Genomic DNA, 22,679 nt, shown 5'->3' on the forward strand with positions numbered 1-22,679 from the left:
CGGGAGCAGCCACTGCACTCCAGTCTGGGTGACAGAGTGAGACTCCAACTCAAAAAAAAAAAAAAAAGAAAGAAAGAATAAATAAGACTGATGGACTCCTGGGGACAGATTGCCCAAAAACAAGAGAGGAAGTTCAAGTAAACACAATTAGAAATGAAAAAGTTAAAGTCATGAACCTGAAGAAATTCCAAAGATTATTGATTACTATGAACACATGTATGCAAATAAATGTGAAAACCTAAAGGAAATGGAATGCTTTCTGGTATTATACAACCTCCCAAAGTTGAGACAAGAATAACTTGAAACTCTAAGTAGACCAATAATAATCCAGGAAATAACTCAGTCATAAGAAATCTCCCCATTAAAAAAAAAAAAATCCCAAACCAGATGGCTTCCCATTTGAATTCTACAAGACATACAAGGAGGAACTGATACCAATCTTATTGAAACTATTCCAGGCAAGTGAGAATGATGGAATTCTCTCCAACTCATTCTATGAAGCTAACATCATACTGATACCCAAACCTGGCAAAAACCCATCAAGGAAAGAGAATTATAGGCCAATCTTCATAATGAATATAGACCCAAAAATTCTCAACAAGATTCTAGCAAATTGGATCCTACAATACATCTCAAGGATTATCCACCATGATCATTCCTGGAATGCAAAGCTGGTCCAACATTTGTAAGACCATAATTCAGCACATTAACAAATGTAAAACCAAGAACCACATTATTTTATCATTAGATGCAGAAAAAGTATTCGACAAAATCCAGCATCCCTTTTTGATATAAACCCATGAGCATTTAGGCATAAAAGGAACATTCCTCAAAACAGTAAGAGCCTACTATGATAAACCCACAGCCAACATTTTGCTCAAAAGGCAGAAACTGGAAGTATTCCCCCTAGGAACAGGAACAAGAAAAGGATGCCCACTCTCAGCCCTCCTGTTCAAAATAGTGCTGAAAGTTTTAGCCAAAGAAATCAGGCAAGAGAAAGAATATCAGGGATATGCAAATAGGAAAAGAGGAAGTTAAGCTATTCCTCTCGGGACAATATGATGCTATACCTTGAAAACCCAAAGAGGTCTGTGAAAAGCCTCTTTGCACTGATAAATGACTTTAGTAAAGTTTGGGGGTCCAAAAATCAATGTGCAATAGACAGCTGCATTTTGAAATACCAGCAACAAACAGGCAGAGAACCAAATAAAAAGCCCAATCTCATTTACAATAGACACATACATACACACATACAAATGAAATACATACCTTGGTATCCATATAATCAGAGAAATGAAAGATCTTTACAATGAGAACTACAGAATGCTGCTCAAAGAAATCAAGGATGACACAAAGAAATGGAAAAACATTCCATGCTCATGGACTGGAAGAATCAATATTGTCAAGATGTCCATCCTACCCAAGGCAATCTACAGGTTCAATGCAATACCCATCAAATTCTTCTCAGACCTGGAAACGACAATACAGACATTCATATGGAAACATATAAGAGCACAAATAGCCAAAACAATCCTCAACAAAAGGAACAAAGCAGCAGGTATCACACTACCAGACTTTAAACCTTATTGCAAGGTTACAGTAACCAAAACAGCCTAGTATTGGTACAAGAAAAGGCACATAAACCAATGAAACAAGAATAACTTGAAAGCAAGACAGAGATTCCAGAAGCAAAAACACAGTCTCTCGACCAATTCATCTTTGACACAGACACCAATAACAATCACCAAGGGGAGAAGAACATATTTAGCAAATGTTGCTGAGAAAACTGGCCGACTACATGAAGAAGGATGAAACTAGATCCCTACCCTTCACCATATACAAAAAATAACTCAAAATCAAAGACCTAAATGTAAGTCTTCAAACAATAAAAATCTTAGGCCCTGCGCGGTGACTCAAGCCTGTAATCCTAGCACTTGGTGAAACTGAGACAAAGAATTGCCTAAGCCCAGGGGTTCAAGACCAGCCTGCACAACTTGGCAAGACCTCGTCTCTACAACAAATCAAAAAATTAGCCGGGTGTGGTAGTTTCAACTACTTGGAAAGCTGAGGCAGAAGGATTGCCTGAGCCCAGCAGGTCGAGACTGCAGTGGCCATGAGCATGCCACTACACTCCAGCCACTCCAACTCAAAAAAAAGAAAAAGAATTAGAGAGGCAACAAATTCTTGACCAAGTCCTTAAGCAAAAGCTATAAAAGCTAAGATAGACAAGTGGGACCTCATCAAACTGAAACTCTTTTGCACAGCAAAAGAAGCCATCAAGAGAGTAAAGAGACAACCCATAGAATGGAAAAAAATATTTGCAAATTATGCATCTGGCAAAGGCCTAACATCCAGGATCTACAAGGAACTCAAACAAAGTAAAAGGAAAAAAACAAACAACCTCATTAAAAAGTGGGCAAAGGATATAAAGACACTTCTCAAAAGACGATATACAAGCAGCCAACAGATGTGAAAAAACGCTCAGCCTCAATAATCATCAGAGAAATGCAAATCAAAACTGCAGTGAGATACCACCTAACTCCAGTAAAGATGGCCATTATTAATAAGTCAAAAAAAAAACCCTACGCTGGTACAGATGCAGAGAAAAGGAAATGGTTCTACACCGTTGGTGGGCGTGCAAGCTAGTTCAACCTCTGAGTAAAGCACTATAGCGATTTCTAAAATAACTTTAAAAATTGACCTTACATACGATCCAGCAATCCCTTTCCTGGGAATATACCCAGAGGAACATAAATCATTCTACAAAAAATACACCTACACATGCATGTTTATTGCTGCACTATTCACAATAGCAAAAACATGGAACCAACCCTACTGCCCAGTGAAAGTGGACTGGATAAAAGAAATATGGTACATATACACAATGGCGTATTACACAGTCATAAAGAAGAACAAAATCACTGGACACTGCTGGGGAGGGAGGGAGGGAGGAGTGTAGAAGACACGAAAACACAAAGGGTACCTAGTCTACTCCCAGGGGCGATAAGGCCAGTTGGAAGCCCATACTTCACCTGCATGCAACCCACTTATGTAGTTAATCCTCACTTGTACTCCACATCTCTAATCAAATTAAAAAATAGGTGCATGATGTTAAAAAAATAAAATAGAGCAATTATAATAATATACTATAATAAGCGCTATATAAATGTGGACTCTATCTTATACTCTTGCTCTCCTTTTCGAAATATCTTCGTATTTTCTGGCCACAGTTGATCATAAGTAACTAAAACCATAGAAAGCAGGATAGTGCATAAGAGGGGACTACCGTATTTTTGAAGTACAATGTGGTACTTCAATACATGTATACATTGTGGAATGATCCAATTAACTCAAAGCTATCAGTTTTTCACTTAAGGTCTACATTTATTTTGAACTCATGCATAAGAAGTTCTTTCCTGCCCTGAGATATATCTTCTTCTGTTTATAATTTTTGCTTTTAACCTTTAGGTCTTCAACCCATCCTAACTTTTTATTTCTACATTGTTTGAGCTAAGTGAGATATACTGTTTAAGTAAAACTCACATCCTGGTCAAGTTCGGTGGCTCAGCCTGTAATCCCAGCACTTTGGGAGGCCGAGGCAAGTGGATTGCTTGAGTCCACAGGTTTGAGACCAGCCCAGGCAACTTGGTGAGACTTCATCTCTACAATAAATAAAAAATTAGCTGGGCATGGTAGCACATGCCTGTAGTTTCAACTACCTGGAAGACTGAGGCTGAAGGATCGCGGGAGCCCAGCAGGTCAATGCTGGGGTGGCCGTGACTGTGCCATTGCACTCCAACCTGGGTGACAGAGTGAGAATCCAACTCAAAAAAACAAAACAACAACAACAAAAAAAAAAAACCCACATTCATTTTTCTCAACTACATTTACATGAAAAATTTAAAGCTTTAGAATATTTATTTGGTTTCTCTAATGATGAAGTCTAAGATCAACAAAAAAGGTGAACTATTCAAACTTTTTAGTTTATAAATAATGGGCTTTCTCGGGTGAATTCAATTTGATTCCACACTGTTTTACTGAACCTCTTCAAGTATGTATAGATAATAACCTATTTCCTGGCCAAAGTGGGAAAGAGTTTACTCTGTGTCCATTTAAAGGCTACTACTAACTAATTGGGCACTAATACTTGTAAATGCAGACCAACCAACCAACCAACAAATCAAACCTGTGATTCGGGCTGGGAGCAGTAGGTTACACCTGTAATCCCAGAAATAGGAAGGCCAAGATGAGAGAATTGCTTGGGGCCAGTAGTTCAAGACCAGCCTGGGCAAAATAGTGAGACCCAGTCTCTACAAAAATACTTAAAAATAAGTCAGGCATGGTGGCACATGCCTGTAGTCCAGCTACTTGGGAGGCTGAGACAGGAGGATCCTCTGAACTGAGGAGTTTGAGGTACAGTGAGTCATGATTGTTCCACTGTGCTACAGCTTGAGCGACAGAGTGACTCTGACTCTCTTTAAAAAAACAAAAAATCAACAAAATCTCCTGTGATTCAGGACCTGATTATAAAAGTGATTAAAAAAGGCATGTATATTGCAGTTCACCATGTGATCAATACCTACAAAATAAAATCTACTTTTCAGATCTACCTGATATAACATGTGACATATTAAAAATATTAGCAAACAGCTGGAGATGATTTGTGGGCCAGTATATAAATACGTGCATGATGGTGACAGGCCTGTTTTATAGACACACTGAATGTCCTTCAAAAAGTTTTCACAAGTTAATGTCTCTATTCCAAAAGCCCGTCTTTAGGCTTGAACTCATCTTAAAGTGAGCGTTTTTGTTTAATTACATATTTTCTTTTGCAAAATACTACAAAGTGTTTTAACTCAAAAGGGAAAAAAGAAGTCTACATAAATATACAAGCTCTGATCTGGCTTTTATTCATGCTGACCAGTGGTGCCACACAACCTGGTGAGTTCCTGATTTAGTCTTCTCAGGGACAGGCATGTGCCAAGCAGCAAAAAAACAAAATGTTTGACTGCAGCTTGTTCTGAACTAAAGAACAGCAGGCTATTCCGTCACCCCTAGGGACACCAATTTTTCAGCCCACGGTGAAAATCAAGCTTAAGTGTATAGCAAATGCATATTCATAAGCACTATCTATTATCCCTTTAAAATGTCTCTTCCACCAGGTATATGGTCTGTATTTCTGTCCTGACTGATTGCAGTTTGTCAAATGCTTGTTAAATTCATCATTTTTCCCACTTCTGTCAATGATTTTGGGATAAGGACTATGGAAGACTTAAGCAGCTGAAAGATTGAATTTTTTCCTGCAATGTTTTTCCTTTTATTATTGTTTCAAAGGAAAGTCCTGTGATTTGAATACTGAAAAGGGAGAAAATGTAATTAAGCGTCCATTGTGGATAGTCTTTTTGTTACCTTTGAAGTGCTGAAATTAACACAGCAATCTCTTGATTTTGCCGGGGTAGTGGCAGCTTGCTGAGAATAGTCATATTTTACTGACAGAAATGGGCATTCCAACGTGTAAATTAAATAATTTGATTTTATAGAGTTCATTTAAAAGCGCATCTGTATTGAATGTATCCCATTTTACACAGTTCTGATTACATTTGACTTTTTGTTGACCCACATAAGAAGTGAAATAGTTTCATACTACAGGCTGTAAGACAGTTTAGGATAGTATAATTGTAAATGGTAAAAAGGAAAGAAAAGCATAACATTATGAGACACTGATTCCTGCTGTGTTTCCACTGTATACTTGAAAATAATTTAGAAATATAAATTATTAATAAAGTTCACAGTAGATAAAGAAATTAGATTACAGGGGACTTTAGCTCAAGGGCCTTCCTTAAGCTATATAAAAAGGAAAAATATAGTAAAAGTAAACTTTACAGAAAGAAATGAAAATGAAAAGGGAAAGATACATAGGGTGAGGCCATAGGTATACGCAGTTAGAAAGGACTTACAAGGGAATATGTCCCTACAGCAATAGAAACTCTCAACCAAGAAAATTCATTCTAAATCATGAATGAATTACCCCGGGCTTCTTACAATGGTTGTCCTCTTACAAAAAAAAAAAAATCTGTAACTTTCAGCTGTATGAATCCTGCTAATCCAAAAATGAGTCTTCTGTAGAAAAAATGAGAACTGTAGTGTGTTTGACAGTGGAATGGTTTGTGTCACAACAGAATTAGAGGAAAAAAGTTATGTTACAAACACAACCACTTCAGTGATTTATTGAATTTGACTGAAATGCATTATGTGCAAATGAACAACAACAAAAAAACAAGTCTGTCTATGGTTAAATGTAGAAGATGCAAACATAGCATATACCTAGCAAACCCTTAGCTCAGGAGAATCGGGGCTTTTTCAGAGACGAAGGAGGAAAAAAAGAAATTGGAGAAAGAAGGAGTCATGAAGAGACCGGTGAGACCCTGGGGTAGGCACCATATTGAACCTGGAAAATTATGCTTTTAAGATCCGCTAAGCTGGAAGGTCAGAATTCCATTATGTCATTTATAAATATCCTAACAGACGTTCCAGGCTTCAGCAGACCTGATATGGGGCATTTTCCACTCTGAAAGCATTGGTTGATGCTAAAAATTATATTGAGAATGGACATTAAATCTGAGAAAAGTAAAAAATTAGATACCTGAAACTACTTGTTCTTCTCCACTTGTTCATTGAAATAACTGATTTACAATGCATCCATGGTAGTCTTTAAAGAAGATACATTACATCGATTGTATATTATATAATAGAACAAAAGCTATGTTACATATTAATATAATCATTCTTATAGACCTGTTAAAAGCAGCAAGTATATACATAATATATATTATAATTATGTATAGTATATATACAAAATACTTATTATAAATATATATATGTATAGCTTAGAGACAAAGTCTCACTCTGCTGCCCAGGATGGAGTGTAGTGGCATGGTCATACCTCACTGCAACCTCAAACTCCTAGGCTCAAGTGATCCACCTACCTCAGCTTCCCAAGTAGCTAGAACCACAAGTACATGCTACCGTGCATGGCTACATTTTTTTTTAATAGAGACTGAATCTCACTATGTTGCACAGGCTGGTCTCGAAATCCTGGCCTCAAGCAATCCTCCCACCTCAGGCCTCCCAAAGTGTTAGGATTACAGGTGTGAGCCACTGTGCCTGGCCCAAATATATGTTATGTAAATATTTATATATATTATATATGTAAATTCATATATATATGAATTTATACATTTTATTTTTTAAAAAACTAAACTTCACTTTATTGAAAGTCTATGTGTGCTTTAATGAAGTCCAAAAGGAAATGAAAAGGTATGCCATTAGCCTTTTTCTCCTGAAATTGGGTCATTAAAAAAATAGTGACTGGCTCAGCTGTAATCCCAGCTCCTTGGGAGGCCAAGGCAAATGGATTGCCTGAGCCTGCAGGTTCGAGACCAGCCCAGGCAACTTGGCGAGACATTATCTCTACAATAAATTTTTTAAAATTAGCCAGGCTGGTAGCACGTGCCTGTAGTTCTGGCTACTTGGAAGGCTGATGCTGAAGGATCGCTGGAGCCCAGCAGGTCAACGCTGGGGTAGCTGAGCCCAGCAGGTTGACGCTGGGATGGCCGTGAGCATGCCACTGCACTCCAGCCTGGGCAACAGAGTGAGACTCCAACTCAAAAAAAAAAAGTGACATAGTATGCCATGCTGAACTATAAATTGAATATTATCTAAATCTAAATATTAAACCATAAAAAATGCAAAGCAAGTTAATTACATAATGTAGAACTGGCAAAGTACAAAGGTAAATGTGTTTCATACCAATGATGAAGCTCCTGTGATTCGATGTGGCAAGTCTCTGTAAAAATCCTTTATTCTATCAAGAATATTTTAATATAAACCTGTACATCATACTTGAGGGCTCTGGAAAACTAGGAGAACTTTTGTCACCACATGTGCAGCACTTGCAGTAGGTAAACACTAAAACTAAGATGCAGACATCAATGTAATGGGTTCTGATCCTTAATGAGCATGACTTCAGCTTTCTATAAAAACCAAACAAATGAAAACACCCAGAGCTGGGTGCAGTGGCTCATGCCTGTAATCCCAGCACTTTGGGAGATGGAGGCGAGAGGATTGCCTGAGTCCATAGGTTCAAGACCAGCCTAGGCAACTTGGCAAGACCTCTCTCTCCAGTAAATCAAAACATTAACTGGGCATGGTGGCACATGCCTGTAGTTCCAGCTACTTGGAAGGCTGAGGTGGAAGGATTGATTGCCTGAGCCCAGCAGGCCGAGACTGTGGTGGCCATGAGCGTGCCACTGCACTCCAGCCTGCACAACGGAGTGAGACTCTGAAGCAAAATTAAGAAAAAGAAAAACACCCAGAAAACTCAGGAATGACTCTTGCTTCCAGAATTAGGGTTTGTCACTCATGCCCATGACTCTCAAGACCATGCAGGTTAGCCTGCTCCTCCAGCCCGGTTCCACACCACACTGGGTTTGGAGGAAAATACTGTATTGTTGATGATGTAAATTGAATACGATAGAAACCAAGCTGCCATTCTCCCCTCACTTCTATTACTTTATCACAGTGGTTATTGTCACCTTATTAAAGTATGAGGAAAGAGCTACAAAGTAATTCTCACCCCCCAGCAATCAGTTGCAGACTCGTTCTGCATCTTCAAGTCTTCTATTTCCATTTCAAAGACACAGCCAAGGCCACAGACCAGACTGTCATCTCTCATCCTGAGTGCCAAGTTGTCACCTTGTCACAGACCCTACGTGCCAGAGACAGAGACATGGAGATGAGGATCAAACTCAAAGTCCACGTCCAAATAGAGCTTCCAGGGGTCACTCCAGTTCCACACACACATTTTTAAACTGGCTCCTGTTTTTCAGTCATTTCTGCTTTTGCCATCATGCTGTCACATTAATTGAACAATTATTCCTAAACACTCAAAGATATTTGTTGAATGAAATTAGGTTTACACTCATTTTTTTTTCTTTTTTCTTTTGAGTTGGAGTCTCACTCCCTCGCCCAGGCTAGAGGGCAGTGGCGTGCTCACGGTCACCCCAGCATCGACCTGCTGGGCTCAGGCGATCTTTCCATCTCAGCCTTCCAAGTAGCTGGAACTACAGGTACACGCTACCATGTCTGGCTAGCTAATCTTTCGATTTATTGTAGAGATGTGATCTCGACACGTTGCCCAGGCAGGTCTCGAACACATGGGCTCAGGCAATCCTCTCACCTCAACTTCCCAAGGTGTTGGGATTATAGACATGAGTCACCACGCCTGGTGGTTTATACTAGTTAAAAGCAAACTTTAAGCTTTCTCTTCCATTTCTTGCCAAGCTCCTCCCCAACCATTTGTTCTCAATTCTGTAAACTTGGGGCTTCCCATTGCAAAGTCTCCTCAACATTATCCCAGGAAATCCAAAGCTTTCCATGAGTCTTACTTTCTCCCATCTACTGCAAAAATCAAATTCCCATCAGCCATGACAGGGAGGAAGTGCAGCTGGGATCCCAAGGCAGTCTCTCTGTACTTCACTAAGAGTAGTTTTTTTCTTCTTCCTCCATGAAAAATGTATTAAATATACCTTTAAAAAAAGGTTACGAAATCATTATTTAGCTCATAACCTTTGTCAAACTGCACTTAACACCATCTAGTCATTTTTTTTTCAACGAGCCAGTTTAAAATGGCTGTGTGACAAGCATTAAAAACCAGAGCAAACCCCAAACCCCAAAACTTTTGAAAGAAAAATTTAACAGAGAACAAACGAATGTCATTATGTTGTGACTGTTCCAGCCTCCTTCTCACATCTCCCAACCTCCCTCTGTGGCATCGACTACCCAACCCACCTACCTCTTCAGGGTCCTAAACATTATCCCTGGAAGCCAGGCTCCGGCTGGATTTACCCACTCACCAGGTTCCAAACAAGCCACTTACCCCAAGGCACCTGCATGCCTTTCTCACAGTTTTCTTCCTTCTAAAATGAGCCTCCTTGGTATCACGATATGTTGGTAGTACATCCTTGGGCTCTTTATCTGTGTCTGACAATGTTAACTAAGTAGCTAGCACTCTGAAGATGCCCCCTAGCCCAGCACAGAACTACATTTGTGATACTCTAATAGGATTCAGTTTCTGGTTAACCTTCTTCACACTTGTGTGGCCACCCTCCTCTCCCCTGCTCCAGTTTTCTTTCACATTCCTGCTTTCTGAGGGGAAATGAGGATGGGATTTTCTGAGATGGGACATGAAGGAGGCAGACGGGCTTGGAGAGAGAGAAGAAAACAAAATGTTTTCAAGGGAGGCTGCACAGCAGGGCACCAACAGTATTGGTGCCCATCTGGGTGTGTTTTGACCTCCAAGACTTGACCTCATGTCTTGTCTGAACTCAAAGCGGAGAGAGCCTTGCAGAGGGGGCCCCCACATGGACAAGGAGCAGCCTGGGCAGAGTTGGACAGCTGTCTGAGAGGTCTAGGAGAGGGGCCTGAAAGATCACCTGAGAACAAGTCTCCCTTCGTTCCAAGTAGAATGGTAGAACTTCGAAGCTTCCTTGAGGGTTGAGAGTTAGGCGTGTCTGTTTAAGGAAAACAACCCAGCTCAGAGACCACATAAAGAGTTGCCTGGGCCCCCAAACAATATGTCCGTGTCTTAACCATTGGAACCTATGAACATGCCCTTGTTGAAAAAAAGGGTCTTTGCTTCAACAACCCCTGTGGTCCCCTCCCACTGTGGAAGTTTTCCTGTCCTCTCAGTAAATCCTGCTTTCTCAAAAAAAAGGAGGGAGGGAGTCTTTGCAAGTGTAATTAAATTAAAGATCTTATGATGAGACCATCCCATATTATCTGGAGGCCCTCAATCTAATGACAGACTTCCTTATTTGAGACAGAAGAGGATGGGACACAAGAAGACAGCCTTGTGAAGATGTAGCAGAGACTGGTGTTATGCAGCCACAAGCCAAAGAATCCCTGAGGCCACCAAAAACTGGAAGGGGCATGGAAGGATTCTCAAGGTCCTGCCAACAACTTGACTTTGAAATTCTGCCCTCCAGAACTATGATAGAATAAATGTCTGTTGTTTTATGCCACCAAATGCGTGCAATTTGCGACAGCAACTCCAGGAGACCCACACAGAGAGTGCCGCTGGGAATCAGATCTTCACAGGAACTTCAAGAGTTAAGATGTTGACCAAGTCAGCAGAGAGAAAGCCAAGACCCCCAAAACAAGCAGAGTCTGTATCCCCCATGGGAACAAAGAGCCATTACCCAGCACACAGTGGGTAACCTTGACTTTAGATCACCTCTAGAAAGAAAAGGAGCATTTAATCAACTGTCACTGAGTTTAGTTTTAACGGACTAAATTGAATTGATATGGCAAGGTTATGCTTTCAGCCATCAACAGAAACGGAGGAATTGTGAGCTAAATTAAATTCATTTGTAGAAAAACCAAGAAAATTATTTTAGTCTTGCATATCTAAATTTATGCTTGTATATTTTCAGAAATAGTATAGGCTACACTACATGTCACGTCAGGTTTGTTGGGGAAGGATTAAATTTAAAAACGATTGCTGTGATTTGTTGAGCTATTATTCTTATATTCATAATATTTAACAAACAAGGGCACTGAAGCTCACTGAGGGCTACTGATTGCCATGTTACTCGTAACTGGCAGAGTCAGTTTGCTATCCCAGCTGCCTGACTCCAAGTGCCCTTTTCTGCCAAGCTGCCACCATGTCTGCTTAATTTGATTGTGAACTGCATGGCGGTGGGTGCAATATCATATTTATGTTTCCAACCAGGCAGTGGCTGACACATCGATGGAGTCCAATCAACTGTTTGTCGAATTTAATTGAATAACATAACCTCACTGTCCTTAAGTAGCCTGCCATCTGTCTAGTTTGGGGGAAATAATTAAAAATAAAATCTCCTGCCAACCCAGAAAACCTCTCCATAAAGGTGGAAGACAACACAGTTTTGTTATTGAATGAGCACTAATGCAGGCTGCAGTGTACACCACCAGCAATCTACTAAAGAGACTACAAAGACAGAAAAATACACACCCTTTTATATCACCACATTCCATACACGATCCCAATATAAAAATAACTAACTAGTCCTCAAGTGAGAGCAGTTGATAGCACCATTTGTTAAACATAGTTTACCTCAAATTCACCTGGTAATTGGGGTGGCCATCTTTGGTAGCTGTTTGCCTTTATCCAGAGGAAAATTAAAACTTCCCGTATCTCTGTGACAGCGGGGAGCCAGATGTCTAAACTCCCACCCTCCACCTAAAAGTGGGGATAGAAACTTTGCCTTCCTTGACTTTTGCATTATTTCAAAGGCACAGCCCCAGGCTCTTAAGGAAAATGTTCTTAGATTGTAAAACTGTTGAGATGCTTATTTGGCTTCTAAAAGTGTTTATATGTATCTCAAAGGGGAAGGGGAAAAGTTACACGTTTTCTAGAGGAAAAGTTCTTAAAAAAAGGAAAGAAACCGTGTGTGTGTGTGTGTGTGTGTGTGTGTGTGTGTGCGTTTAAATTTGTGTTTACATGTTTACTGGAGAGATAAGAAACCCAGTTAAATTAACACACAAACCAATGTCAACTCCAGTGCCCAGTAGGTGTAGTGTCTTCTGGCAGGAGGAAACTGACAGGAGAACTTAGAACTTGGCATGAAGATAGAGGGAAAGGTAGACTTCGGCTCTGATATTACTTTTCATCATCAAGGCCATAGGAAAGGGGCTGAATTTGGAGTGAACAAAACAATTTCCAATTTGGCATTATGTCTAGTTGAGTGTAAGTCTAATGCCCAGATGCCAGTGGTGTACCAGTCATGGAGATGTTAGTAACAACCTCCGGTCTACACCATCCTGCATCATCTTTAAGTTCTGGTAAGATCCAAAACAACATGGCTCTTAAAAAGAAGGGTGCTGACCCTTGTCCCAATCCAAGTATATCCCATCACAATTTAATCATGTTTATATGCTCACTAAACTTAGAAAAGACTTAGCTGTTAATTTCTGCATAATAATCTCTCTGGTACGCAAAAGTCATGACTAAATTGTCTCAACTTTCTTAGCTTCATGCCTAACCATTTAATATTAACAAATGGGCGTGATATTTTAAGAGGGAAATTGAAAGGAAGAAGATGGATTAGGAATGAAAAGATGATCAGATGAATGTGGGACTTTAGATAATTTAAAGTTAAAGAGGGACTAGAAATTAAAATATTTTAAAAACTTCACTGTTTTGTTTTCTTTTTGTTCTCGAAAAAGTATATGTCTTTTTTTTAAGTTTGGGGAAATAGCATGAAATACAAAAAAAAAAAAGAGGGGAACATTTATTATTCCACTACACAAAAATAGTCACTAAATATTTCTTAAATACCTTCTTCTAGCATTTTTTTATTATTTATTTTTAGATATCGTTGAACATCTTTCATACATTCAGTCTTATTTAATGTGGTAATGTGAGCATTTTCAATACTATAAGGATTCATTAGTGCATTAGTTATCTGTTGCTATGTAACAAATTATTCACATGTTAGAAGCTTACCAGCAGATAGATATTTACCATCTCAATTTCTATGGGTCAGAAATCTGAGTTTAGTCAAACTGGATGTCTCTAGTTCAATGTCTCATAAGGTTGCAGCTGAGACACAAACTAGGGCTATAATCATCTTGAAACTTTACTGGGACTTCCTACATCAGAGATGGGTCACTCACATAGCTGTTGTCAGGAGGCCTCATTTCCTCACCACATGGGTCCCTCCACAGGGCCACTTGGGTTTGCTCACAACCCAGCACCTGCTTCCACCAGAGCAGGTGATCCAAGTCACACATGATCATTGCCATAATTTACTGGTTAAACAGGCCAGCTGTATCCAATATGGAAGGGCATCATACAAGGGCATGAGAACAGGAGCTGAGAACACTGGAGGCCATCTTGAAGAATTTATTACAATAGGAATTTTTAACAGCTGTATCATACAGGTCTCTATAGCTGTATTACCTATTTGTGTAAGGTTGGATATTATTTCCAGTATTTCATTATTATAGATAACCCTCTAATAAACACCTTTGGGTATTAAACTTTTCATCAATACTACAGATTTTGGGGAAGGGGGAGATAAGTCTTAGAGGTGAGGGATTGTTGAGTTAGAAAAAAACTTTTCTTAATTTAAAAAAAGACTGGTTCATAAAGCAAATGAATATTTTATATTGTTGATTTGGATTAACATGTGATAGACACTTAAAATGCCTATGCAATGATTCACCACTGCATGTTTATTTTTCATTTAATGAATTCTTTATACAATATATTTTAGGTAGCTATTCTATATTACATATACAATATTTTAATACTTATAGCATGTGGGTTTTTTCATTGTTATTTAACCATTTTATAGATCCTCCTGAGTTTGTTTGTTGCTGTTATTTTGGACAACTTAGAACTTGATGAAGATCTAAAGAAGCTTAAACAAGTAAGTAATGTATGCGGGATTTTAAAAATCTGGATTTAAAAAACTAAGGGCAAAAAATAGGGGCAAAACGTTCTTACAGGTAATATTAAAGGAGATTGTGCTTATAAATAAAAACAAAAATAAATTTCGTAAGTTAAGGCTGTTTGGGTTTGCAAAGTTGTGTTAAGTTGTATCTAATATCAACAAAGGAAATTTTCTATTACTCTACAAATATCCTAGGAATAGTTTTATGTTACTACTTTTGAGTAAAAGTAAAATGGTAATAGTATAGTAAATTGGATTTGGAGACCATTCTCCTTCTGCCATTAAGTGAAGGTTGTTTGGAGATGCAATGCCTTAGGGCCAGATTGCCATTGTATATAATTATATGTAATATTATTTTTATTGTCATCCTAAAAATATTAAACATCAGCCTACCTGGTTTCTAGACACTAAAAAAGCATGTAGTCTGGTGTTCATAATAATTATAAGGAATGGGATAGAATAAATGACCAATTGTGTGCCCAGTTATATATATGAAAACAAACTGGGTGTATGGCAGTGAAAACCGTACCCAAAAAATGAAACTGAAAATGTGTGACGGCTACATTCTTAATGGCAGAAGGATTACAGATATGCTCAACCATTCCCCCAGTTTCTGTTGCACGAAAGATACTTGGCTTGCATATTTGGTTCTATCAAACAGTATATAAGCCTTTTGAGAAGTAAAGCTGGTGAGAGAGAAACATTGGGTAGGACTTTCTTGCACCACCTTCTCCAACATTGTAAGAACAGGTGGGATGTTAACAAACAGAGCCAAGGCTCTCAAACATTCTATTTGGGTTTTATGAAGGCCCTGCACATTCATAATTGTCAAAAGTTGTCTATTTTTAATGAAGGAAAACGCGTGCGTGCACACACACACACACACACAAACACAGAGATCACATTAGACGTTTTGTTACTCTTATTGTCAAAGTCTATACTTTTAAGCAAGGGTATAAGTGAAACAAAAAATAGGTCTGTTATAAAGAGTCATACTATGAGCATACAAGGAAAGTTTTAAATTATTTGATCTTCTTCAGATACATAGGCAAATGGATATCTATCTGAGTATACTGGAGGTTATTTCTTCCAGATGTTTTCACTTTGTAGTAATGGGGATAAATTCCTCAGATGAGATTTGAGAAGTTATTTTATGCCAATGACGTAAATATGTAGCATCTAGTTGTTGAAAAATGTAATAGGTGAGTTCAAAACTGGAAGAAATCAACCATAAGATTGGACATGACCAATAAAAATCTACTTCTGTATAACTGCTTTAAACTAGGTTTTACAAATCTGGTGTTTAACTGTGGATTTTTTTAATGCTATGTTTATTATGCATAGATTTCTAATATCTCCTTATAAGAGTACATTACTTTCTATAGATAAAAATATTCTATTTTTTTCTAACTGGTGATGCTGCCAGGTTCAATTTGCTTTTAAATAACCATCAGCCAAGTAAAATGCCATAAAATTCCAGCCCAAATTTGTAAAACAACTTTTCTGCTGGAAAGCAGTAAAATGAATTTGTATGTAGTAATTTTTTCAAGTCTACAAATTCAAACCTAATAATATTTTGCAGTATTTATTTTTTAAGTATTTTAATTTATCTATCTATCTATCTCTATATATGCATAGCCTTTTGGAATGTTTTCCATTTATATATCTAATGGCCAATTTAGACATTTCATTCCATTTTTAGCTGATCCCCTATAAAACTAACGGTGAAAAAATCAGAACTTTAATTGGCATTGACTTTCTTCCTAGACTACAAAGTTTTAATGAACTATATAGCTCTTCATTTTGAGTACATATAATTAGTTATAAAACAGCTTTTATTTAATCACTTGCTAGATACTAGTGAAGCTTTGTGTTTCTGGAAGTTCTATAAATCATAACTGATTATCCAATTGCATTAACCTACAATTTGGACTATCTTCTTTGAGTACTTAAAGATATTTGAGCATTGATAACTCCAATTATGAATAAAGCAGCAATTTCATTGTCATTAGTACTTTTCATACTGTTCTTTATTCATGATCAAACTGAAACGACATGTCTATTAAATTCATCTTTCAATTTCATACTTGAATCTCATTGAACTTGAAATTCCTTGGAGCAGATATTAGTATACTAAGTTACAGTGTTCCTGGTTAACTTTCATTTTTATATGTGAATGTTTTGTGTTTTCACTAGTTTTTAACAGTTGTTTATTTTTCACACCCCTGGTTTTTATTTTCAGTGATCTTGGCCTTTAAGGTAGGGTTCATTTGCATATTTTAAGAATACGCACATGCATGCATGTTCATACACACATACACATAATAAGATGGATACTTGAAACTTTAGACTATCTTTTTCAGCACCTTTAAAACCTCTAATAAAAACATCACCTTAAATACTTGTTTATTTAGTTGTTCATGAACGGATTCAGTTCTGAAGTTCTGAATGCACATACTCTTACTATTCCCAGATAGAGAATACATTGGAGAAAATGTGGCAAAAGCACTTGATTTTCTTAACATTTCAAGTTCCAGAAAGCAGTATTTATTCCAAATTCCACCTCTGTTGAGTTCAATTTTTTAAATCTTATACCACTTCCACCAACCTGTAAGTTCTAATAGCTAAGATAATATTTGCTGAATACTTACTCGGGGTCAGGTATTTTATATTTTCACTTATTTTTTCAAAACAGCCATTCAGTGCAGGTATTTTTCTATTCATCTTACAAATGAGGAAACCAAGGCACAGAGAGGTTAAGTAACTTGCCCAACGTCATACTGTGAACACATGCCAGAGCCAGAATTTTAACCCAGAAAATTTTGACCAAGAGTTCACACTTTCAACCTCTAGACCATATTGAGTCCAGCTAAAGCTAAATAAATGCCAAACGTGAGTTATGTCTGCTGTGAAGACTAACTCATAGAACTATTGACTATTTGTTTATAAATAATGTAGCTGACAAAGGCGTCATCTTGTTTGCTAAGTAACTGCTGTGATGAGGGATGGTTTTCTGAGGCTTGGTAGTGAATTAAGCAATCCAGGAACTCAAACGATTCAAAATAATAATTTGGTTTTTTTCTTTCTCAAAAATCAAATGATCTAACCAGAGCCAGTGGATTAATGACTTTGCCACATGATGGCAGACACCACTCAAGGTTCTTCTTCTCTTAGTGACCCTCTTTGAGTAATGATTCTCCTCAGACACATGCATAACATGCTTGCAGAATATTCCCATTTTGGAGATCTCCAGAGACGTTTGATGTATTTTATTATGAATGTATTGAAAAGTTATGTTAAAATATGGATTTGTAAAGCCTATATAAAATAGAAAGACTTTATTTTACTGTATATTAATCTTTCTATCATCTATGTTTTAAGAGCAATATGAACCAGTGCTAGTTACCTCTAAATTGGGGACGTAAAATATGAAACCCTCAGTAGGACCCAACAGAGAAGAAAAAGCAGTTCTGATGCTTGGGAGAGGAGAGGACACCCTTAAGTTGACCAGGCTGGGAGGTGATGGTAGAAAGCTAAAAGGTACCAGTGAAGAAATTAGAATGGAAGAGAAGAAAGAAGTGAGGACATAAAATGGGAAAGAAACACCAAGGAGATACAGTTAAAGGAAAGAATAGGAATAGGGCCTAGTGATAAAGACACAGGAATGTGTCCAAATCCAGGGCTAGGAATGTGGTAATGTCATTGGTCAAAAGTCAGAGAACACTGGATCCTTTTGGTTAGAAACTCCCCGAGGTCAAGCGTGATCTGCAGGATCAATTGTTTTAGTGGACTCATATTCTCCTTAAGTGGAAACAAAGTGCTCTGTATCTTCCCTTCCTGTGCGACCTTCTTGTACTTTCGACAGTGGTTTCTAGCCAGGGACTGCTGACCTCTGAGGGTCCTCATGAGATGCTATGGAGTCATTTTTAATACTTCTTGAGCCCTAAAAATAATTGTGCATTTATGTAATACAAGCCCACATGAGCTAACTAAAATGTCAAGTTTAATACTTTTAGCTGGAAATCCGCAAATTCTAGATGACAGCACTGTGTTCTTCATGCTGAATTTCTGAAGTCTCTTCATATATGCCCTGCTTTAAGGGAAAAAAAATTATTATTGCTTAATTGAGGGATTTTGGTTTAAAAAAAGGGGGGGGTGTATTTTTTTTCTAAAAATAGGATCCAGAAGAGAAAATAGAAGGGCTTTTTGTGGTCAAATTTTGAGAAATTCTGATGTGTTTATTTTCCTCTCAAAGATATTATCATTATGTGTCATACTGGTCACAAATGTGGCTTCTCCTGAGTCATTTCCCATAATAATGTTCCAAAAAGTCATCCCAATTATGCATCTATATAAAATGTCTCTATTGCTTTTCCTGTGTGTTGCCTATAAGACACAAATGATTCCTAGCGGCAAAAGAGTAACAGTAATCTTTCATAGCTACCATAATGTACATGACTTCATAACTAATTAAATAGAGATCGTGCTTCTCTTTTCAGCATCCCCAAGGCACAATACAGAGAACTGGAAATACACACACATTTGTGTGTGTGTGTGTGTGTGTGTGTGTGTGTGTGTGTGTATAATTGTTTCTACATGAGATCTAGAAATTGACTAGAAATGAGATTACCTGTGAATGTATGATGGTGGTGAGCTGTGGATGATTCAGATCAGTTGGTATGGCATCCAAAGTAATTAATAATACATTCGTGACCTAAAACTATCCTCTGAACAATCGTAAGAGATGATGACCTTGAAGCTCAAATGGTGTAGAAATAACACTGGGCAATGTAGATGGAGTTTTGCAAACTTTAAAAATGAAGAGAATTCTTGCAACTTTAATGATTTTTGTAAATTCAGTACAAGAGAGATATAAAGGGTTTTCTATTAAACAGTATAAAATTCATTAAGCTAAGAGGGAAAAAAAACCCACAGTAAAGCCTTGGGGGAAAGAATCATTGAAAAGGGAAGTATAGATAGTCTGGTTAGATTAAATTCAAAGCTATGAAATTAAAAACCGTTTCCCCAGCTCAGTATCCAGTCTCATTTAAATCCTGGTTCAAATTTGATAACTTTGAACTTGGGTCTTTGATGGCTTCCACTGCATAGTGGTGAGTGAATATATAAAGAAGATTCATTTTCTTATTGACTATGTGTTTTTTTTTAATACAAAAATTTTATATCCTTTTTGTTAAAGTGTGAGCTCCAGATTAATGTTTTTGTTTGTTTGTTTTATCGTTACCTTGTGTGATGGTTGATTTTATGTGTCAGATAGACTGGGCTAGATAGATAGATAGCTGGCACAGCATTGTTTCTTCGGTGCATCTGAAAGAGAATTTCTGGAAAAGATTAGCACTTGAATTGGTAGACTGGGCAAAGCAAATTCTCATTCCTGATGTAGGTGAACGTCATCTAATCCTTCGGGTGTCGAAATAGAAACAAAATTTTAAAAGATAGAGGAAGATTGAATTTTCTCTCTGCCTTATTGCTTGAGCTGGGTAAATGATTCTCGCCTCAGAGCTCTTGGTTCCCAGGTCTTCAGACCTTGATTGTAACCTATACCATTGGCTTTTTGGCTCTCAGTACTTCAAACTACTTTCCTTGAGAGTCCAACTTGCAGACTATGGGACTTATCAACCTCCATAAACACTTGAGCTGATACCATAAAATGAATGTTTATGTGTGTATATATATATATATATTCTATTGGTTCTGTTTCTCTGGAGAACCCTACCTAACACACCCTGAAGCTCTCATTTACATCTCTGTCTTGTCTCCTACATTGAGCACATTCCAGATTTAGGGCAGTAGCAAGGAGACAGAGATGCTTCTGGAGGATGCCATTCAGCCGAGCGCTGGTTGTCATCTCATGATCTGAGCTGAACCATCAGTCATCTCAGTATTTTGTCAAATTCTTATGGGTAAACTTAAACTAATTAATTTCAAAGAGAGTGCTGCAACTGCTACAATAACAAATGCTACCTATTGAAAACTACCTTAGGCAGGGCATTATATTAAATTATCAGTTTTAATCCTAAATAGTAAAGACTTGGCAACTAACATCCAGGAGGATGAATTTCTTGCCCAATTTCACACAATTTGTAAGTACGTATGTCAGGATAGCACCATGTCTGCCAAAAGATGCCACACTGCTCAGAAAACCAGCTCCTTCATTTATAATGAAAAGCACATCTAAGAAGTAGATTGAATGAGATGCTTATTCAATTTGTAGATTAGCATATTCTTTCCCAGTCGGTGTACAGACAGGAAACCAAATTATAATCAGAATATAGCTTAGTGAGTGAGGAATCGGTATGGGGGTATGAAGGAGGTTGCATCATCCAAATACTTAACAGTATAGGTTAAGATAGGCTAAGATCATCTGAGATATCCCTTTGGCAGTTGAGATATTACTGGTCCAGAGACTAAATCTACCCATCCTGTAAGTGTGGGGTCTGGATACTCATCTACTACATTGCAGGTATTGTGTTATGGGCAAGGGTCATATAACAGTCAGGATACTGTTTCTACCCTAAAATACATTGCTTGCTGGTGAGAGAAAATGACAAGTAAACATGCACTTTTGGTTCAACAGTGATCATTATAAGGAGTTTTGGAGACATATGGAAAACAGATTTAATGCAAACTCTAAAATCAGAGACATTTTCTCACAAGTATGATATAGATTGAAATCTGAAGGCTGAACAATGCTTATCCAGGTGAAGAGACTTGGCGGGAGATGGTGTGAAGGAGAGCACTCAAGGTCAAGAGAACAACATACTTTTCTTTAAGTGTGAGAAAACAGTGGCTTTTTGGGCACTAGGAATTCACTGTGGTTCAGGAGTAAAGCAGGAGAGAAAATTATGAGCTGGAAAAATAAGCAGAGGCCATCAGATGAAATGCTGTAAGCAGCTGTAAGCATTTATATGTTTTCCTGATAGCATTTATTCTAAAGTGACATCATCCTACCTAAATTCTGGCTTCAATGTGGGATGAACTGGAGGGAACCTAGACTGAAGATAGAGGAATCCGTTCTTGAGGCAGGTGGTGATGGCAGCTGAACTAAAGGAAACAGAGATGTGAGAAAAACCAGGAGACAAGGATGTCACCTGTTTCCAGATTTCCGTGGATGCACTGAGACAAGAAATCTAGGTTGTTTTATTATTGTAACCTTATAATAAAGTTTAAAGTTTGAAAGTATGATACCTCCTGCTCTGTTTCTTTTGCTAAGGATTATTTTGGCTATCCGTGGTTGTTTATGTTTCCATATGAATTTCTGTATTGTTGTTTCCAGTTCTAAAAAGAATGATGTTGATAATTTAATGGGTATAGTGTTGAATCTGTAGATTACCTTGGGTAGGATGGACTTCTCAACAATGTTGATTCTTCCAATCCATGAGTATGGAATAGTTTTCCATTTGTTTGTGTCATCTTTGACTTCTCTGAGCAATGCTTTGTAGTTTTTGTTGTAAAGGTCTTTAACTTCTCAGGTCAGAAAGATGCAGAAGTATTTCATTTTGTGTGTGTGGCTATCGTGAATGGGATTGTGCCTCTGCAAAGCAAAAGAAATCATCAAGAGAGTGGGGAGATAGCTCACAAAATGGCAAAGAGTATTTGCCAACTGCATATCTGACAAAGGCCTAACATCCAGGATCTACAAGAAACTCAAACATGCCAAAAGGAAAAAAACAAAAAGCTCAGTTAAAAAGTGGGCAAAAGACATGAATAGACGTTTCTCAAAAGAAGACATACAAGCAGCCAACAGACACACGAAAAAATGTTCAGACTCACTAATCATCAGAGAAATGAAAATCAAAACCACATTGAGATGCCACTTAACTCCAGGAAAAATGGCCATCATTAATAAAACAAAAACAGCAGATGCTGGCGAGTATGCAGAGGAAAGGGAATGCTTCTACACTATGGTGGGAATGCAAACCAGTTAAACCTCTATGGAAAACAGTATGTTGATTCCTAAAAGAACTAGAAATTGACCTTCCAAACGACCCAACAGTTTTCCTTCTGGGACTATTCCCAGAGGAACTTAAATCACTCTACAAAAAAGATATATGCACATGCATGTTTATTTTTTATTTTTTTGAGTTGGAGTCTCACTCTGTCACCCAGACTGGAGTGCAGTGGCACGCTCCCAGCCACTGCAGCCTCGACCTGCTGGGCTCC

General features: G+C 37.9%; 1 protein-coding gene across 3 annotated transcripts in view; it reads left to right on the forward strand.

The window, feature by feature from the left end:
- NALCN (sodium leak channel, non-selective) overlaps positions 1-22,679 on the forward strand; it is a 363,914-nt gene that overhangs the window by 221,945 nt on the left and 119,290 nt on the right. For all 3 annotated transcript variants that reach the window (XM_008048630.2, XM_008048631.2, XM_021707824.1), the window contains one exon: positions 14,400-14,474. In XM_008048630.2, coding sequence (XP_008046821.1) covers positions 14,400-14,474 — 75 coding nt within the window. The remainder of the gene's footprint in view (positions 1-14,399; positions 14,475-22,679) is intronic.

Source organism: Carlito syrichta, unplaced genomic scaffold (assembly GCF_000164805.1).
Source record: "Carlito syrichta isolate Samal-C Ts95f unplaced genomic scaffold, Tarsius_syrichta-2.0.1 Scaffold126448, whole genome shotgun sequence".
In the NCBI taxonomy this organism is placed as follows: domain Eukaryota; kingdom Metazoa; phylum Chordata; class Mammalia; order Primates; family Tarsiidae; genus Carlito; species Carlito syrichta.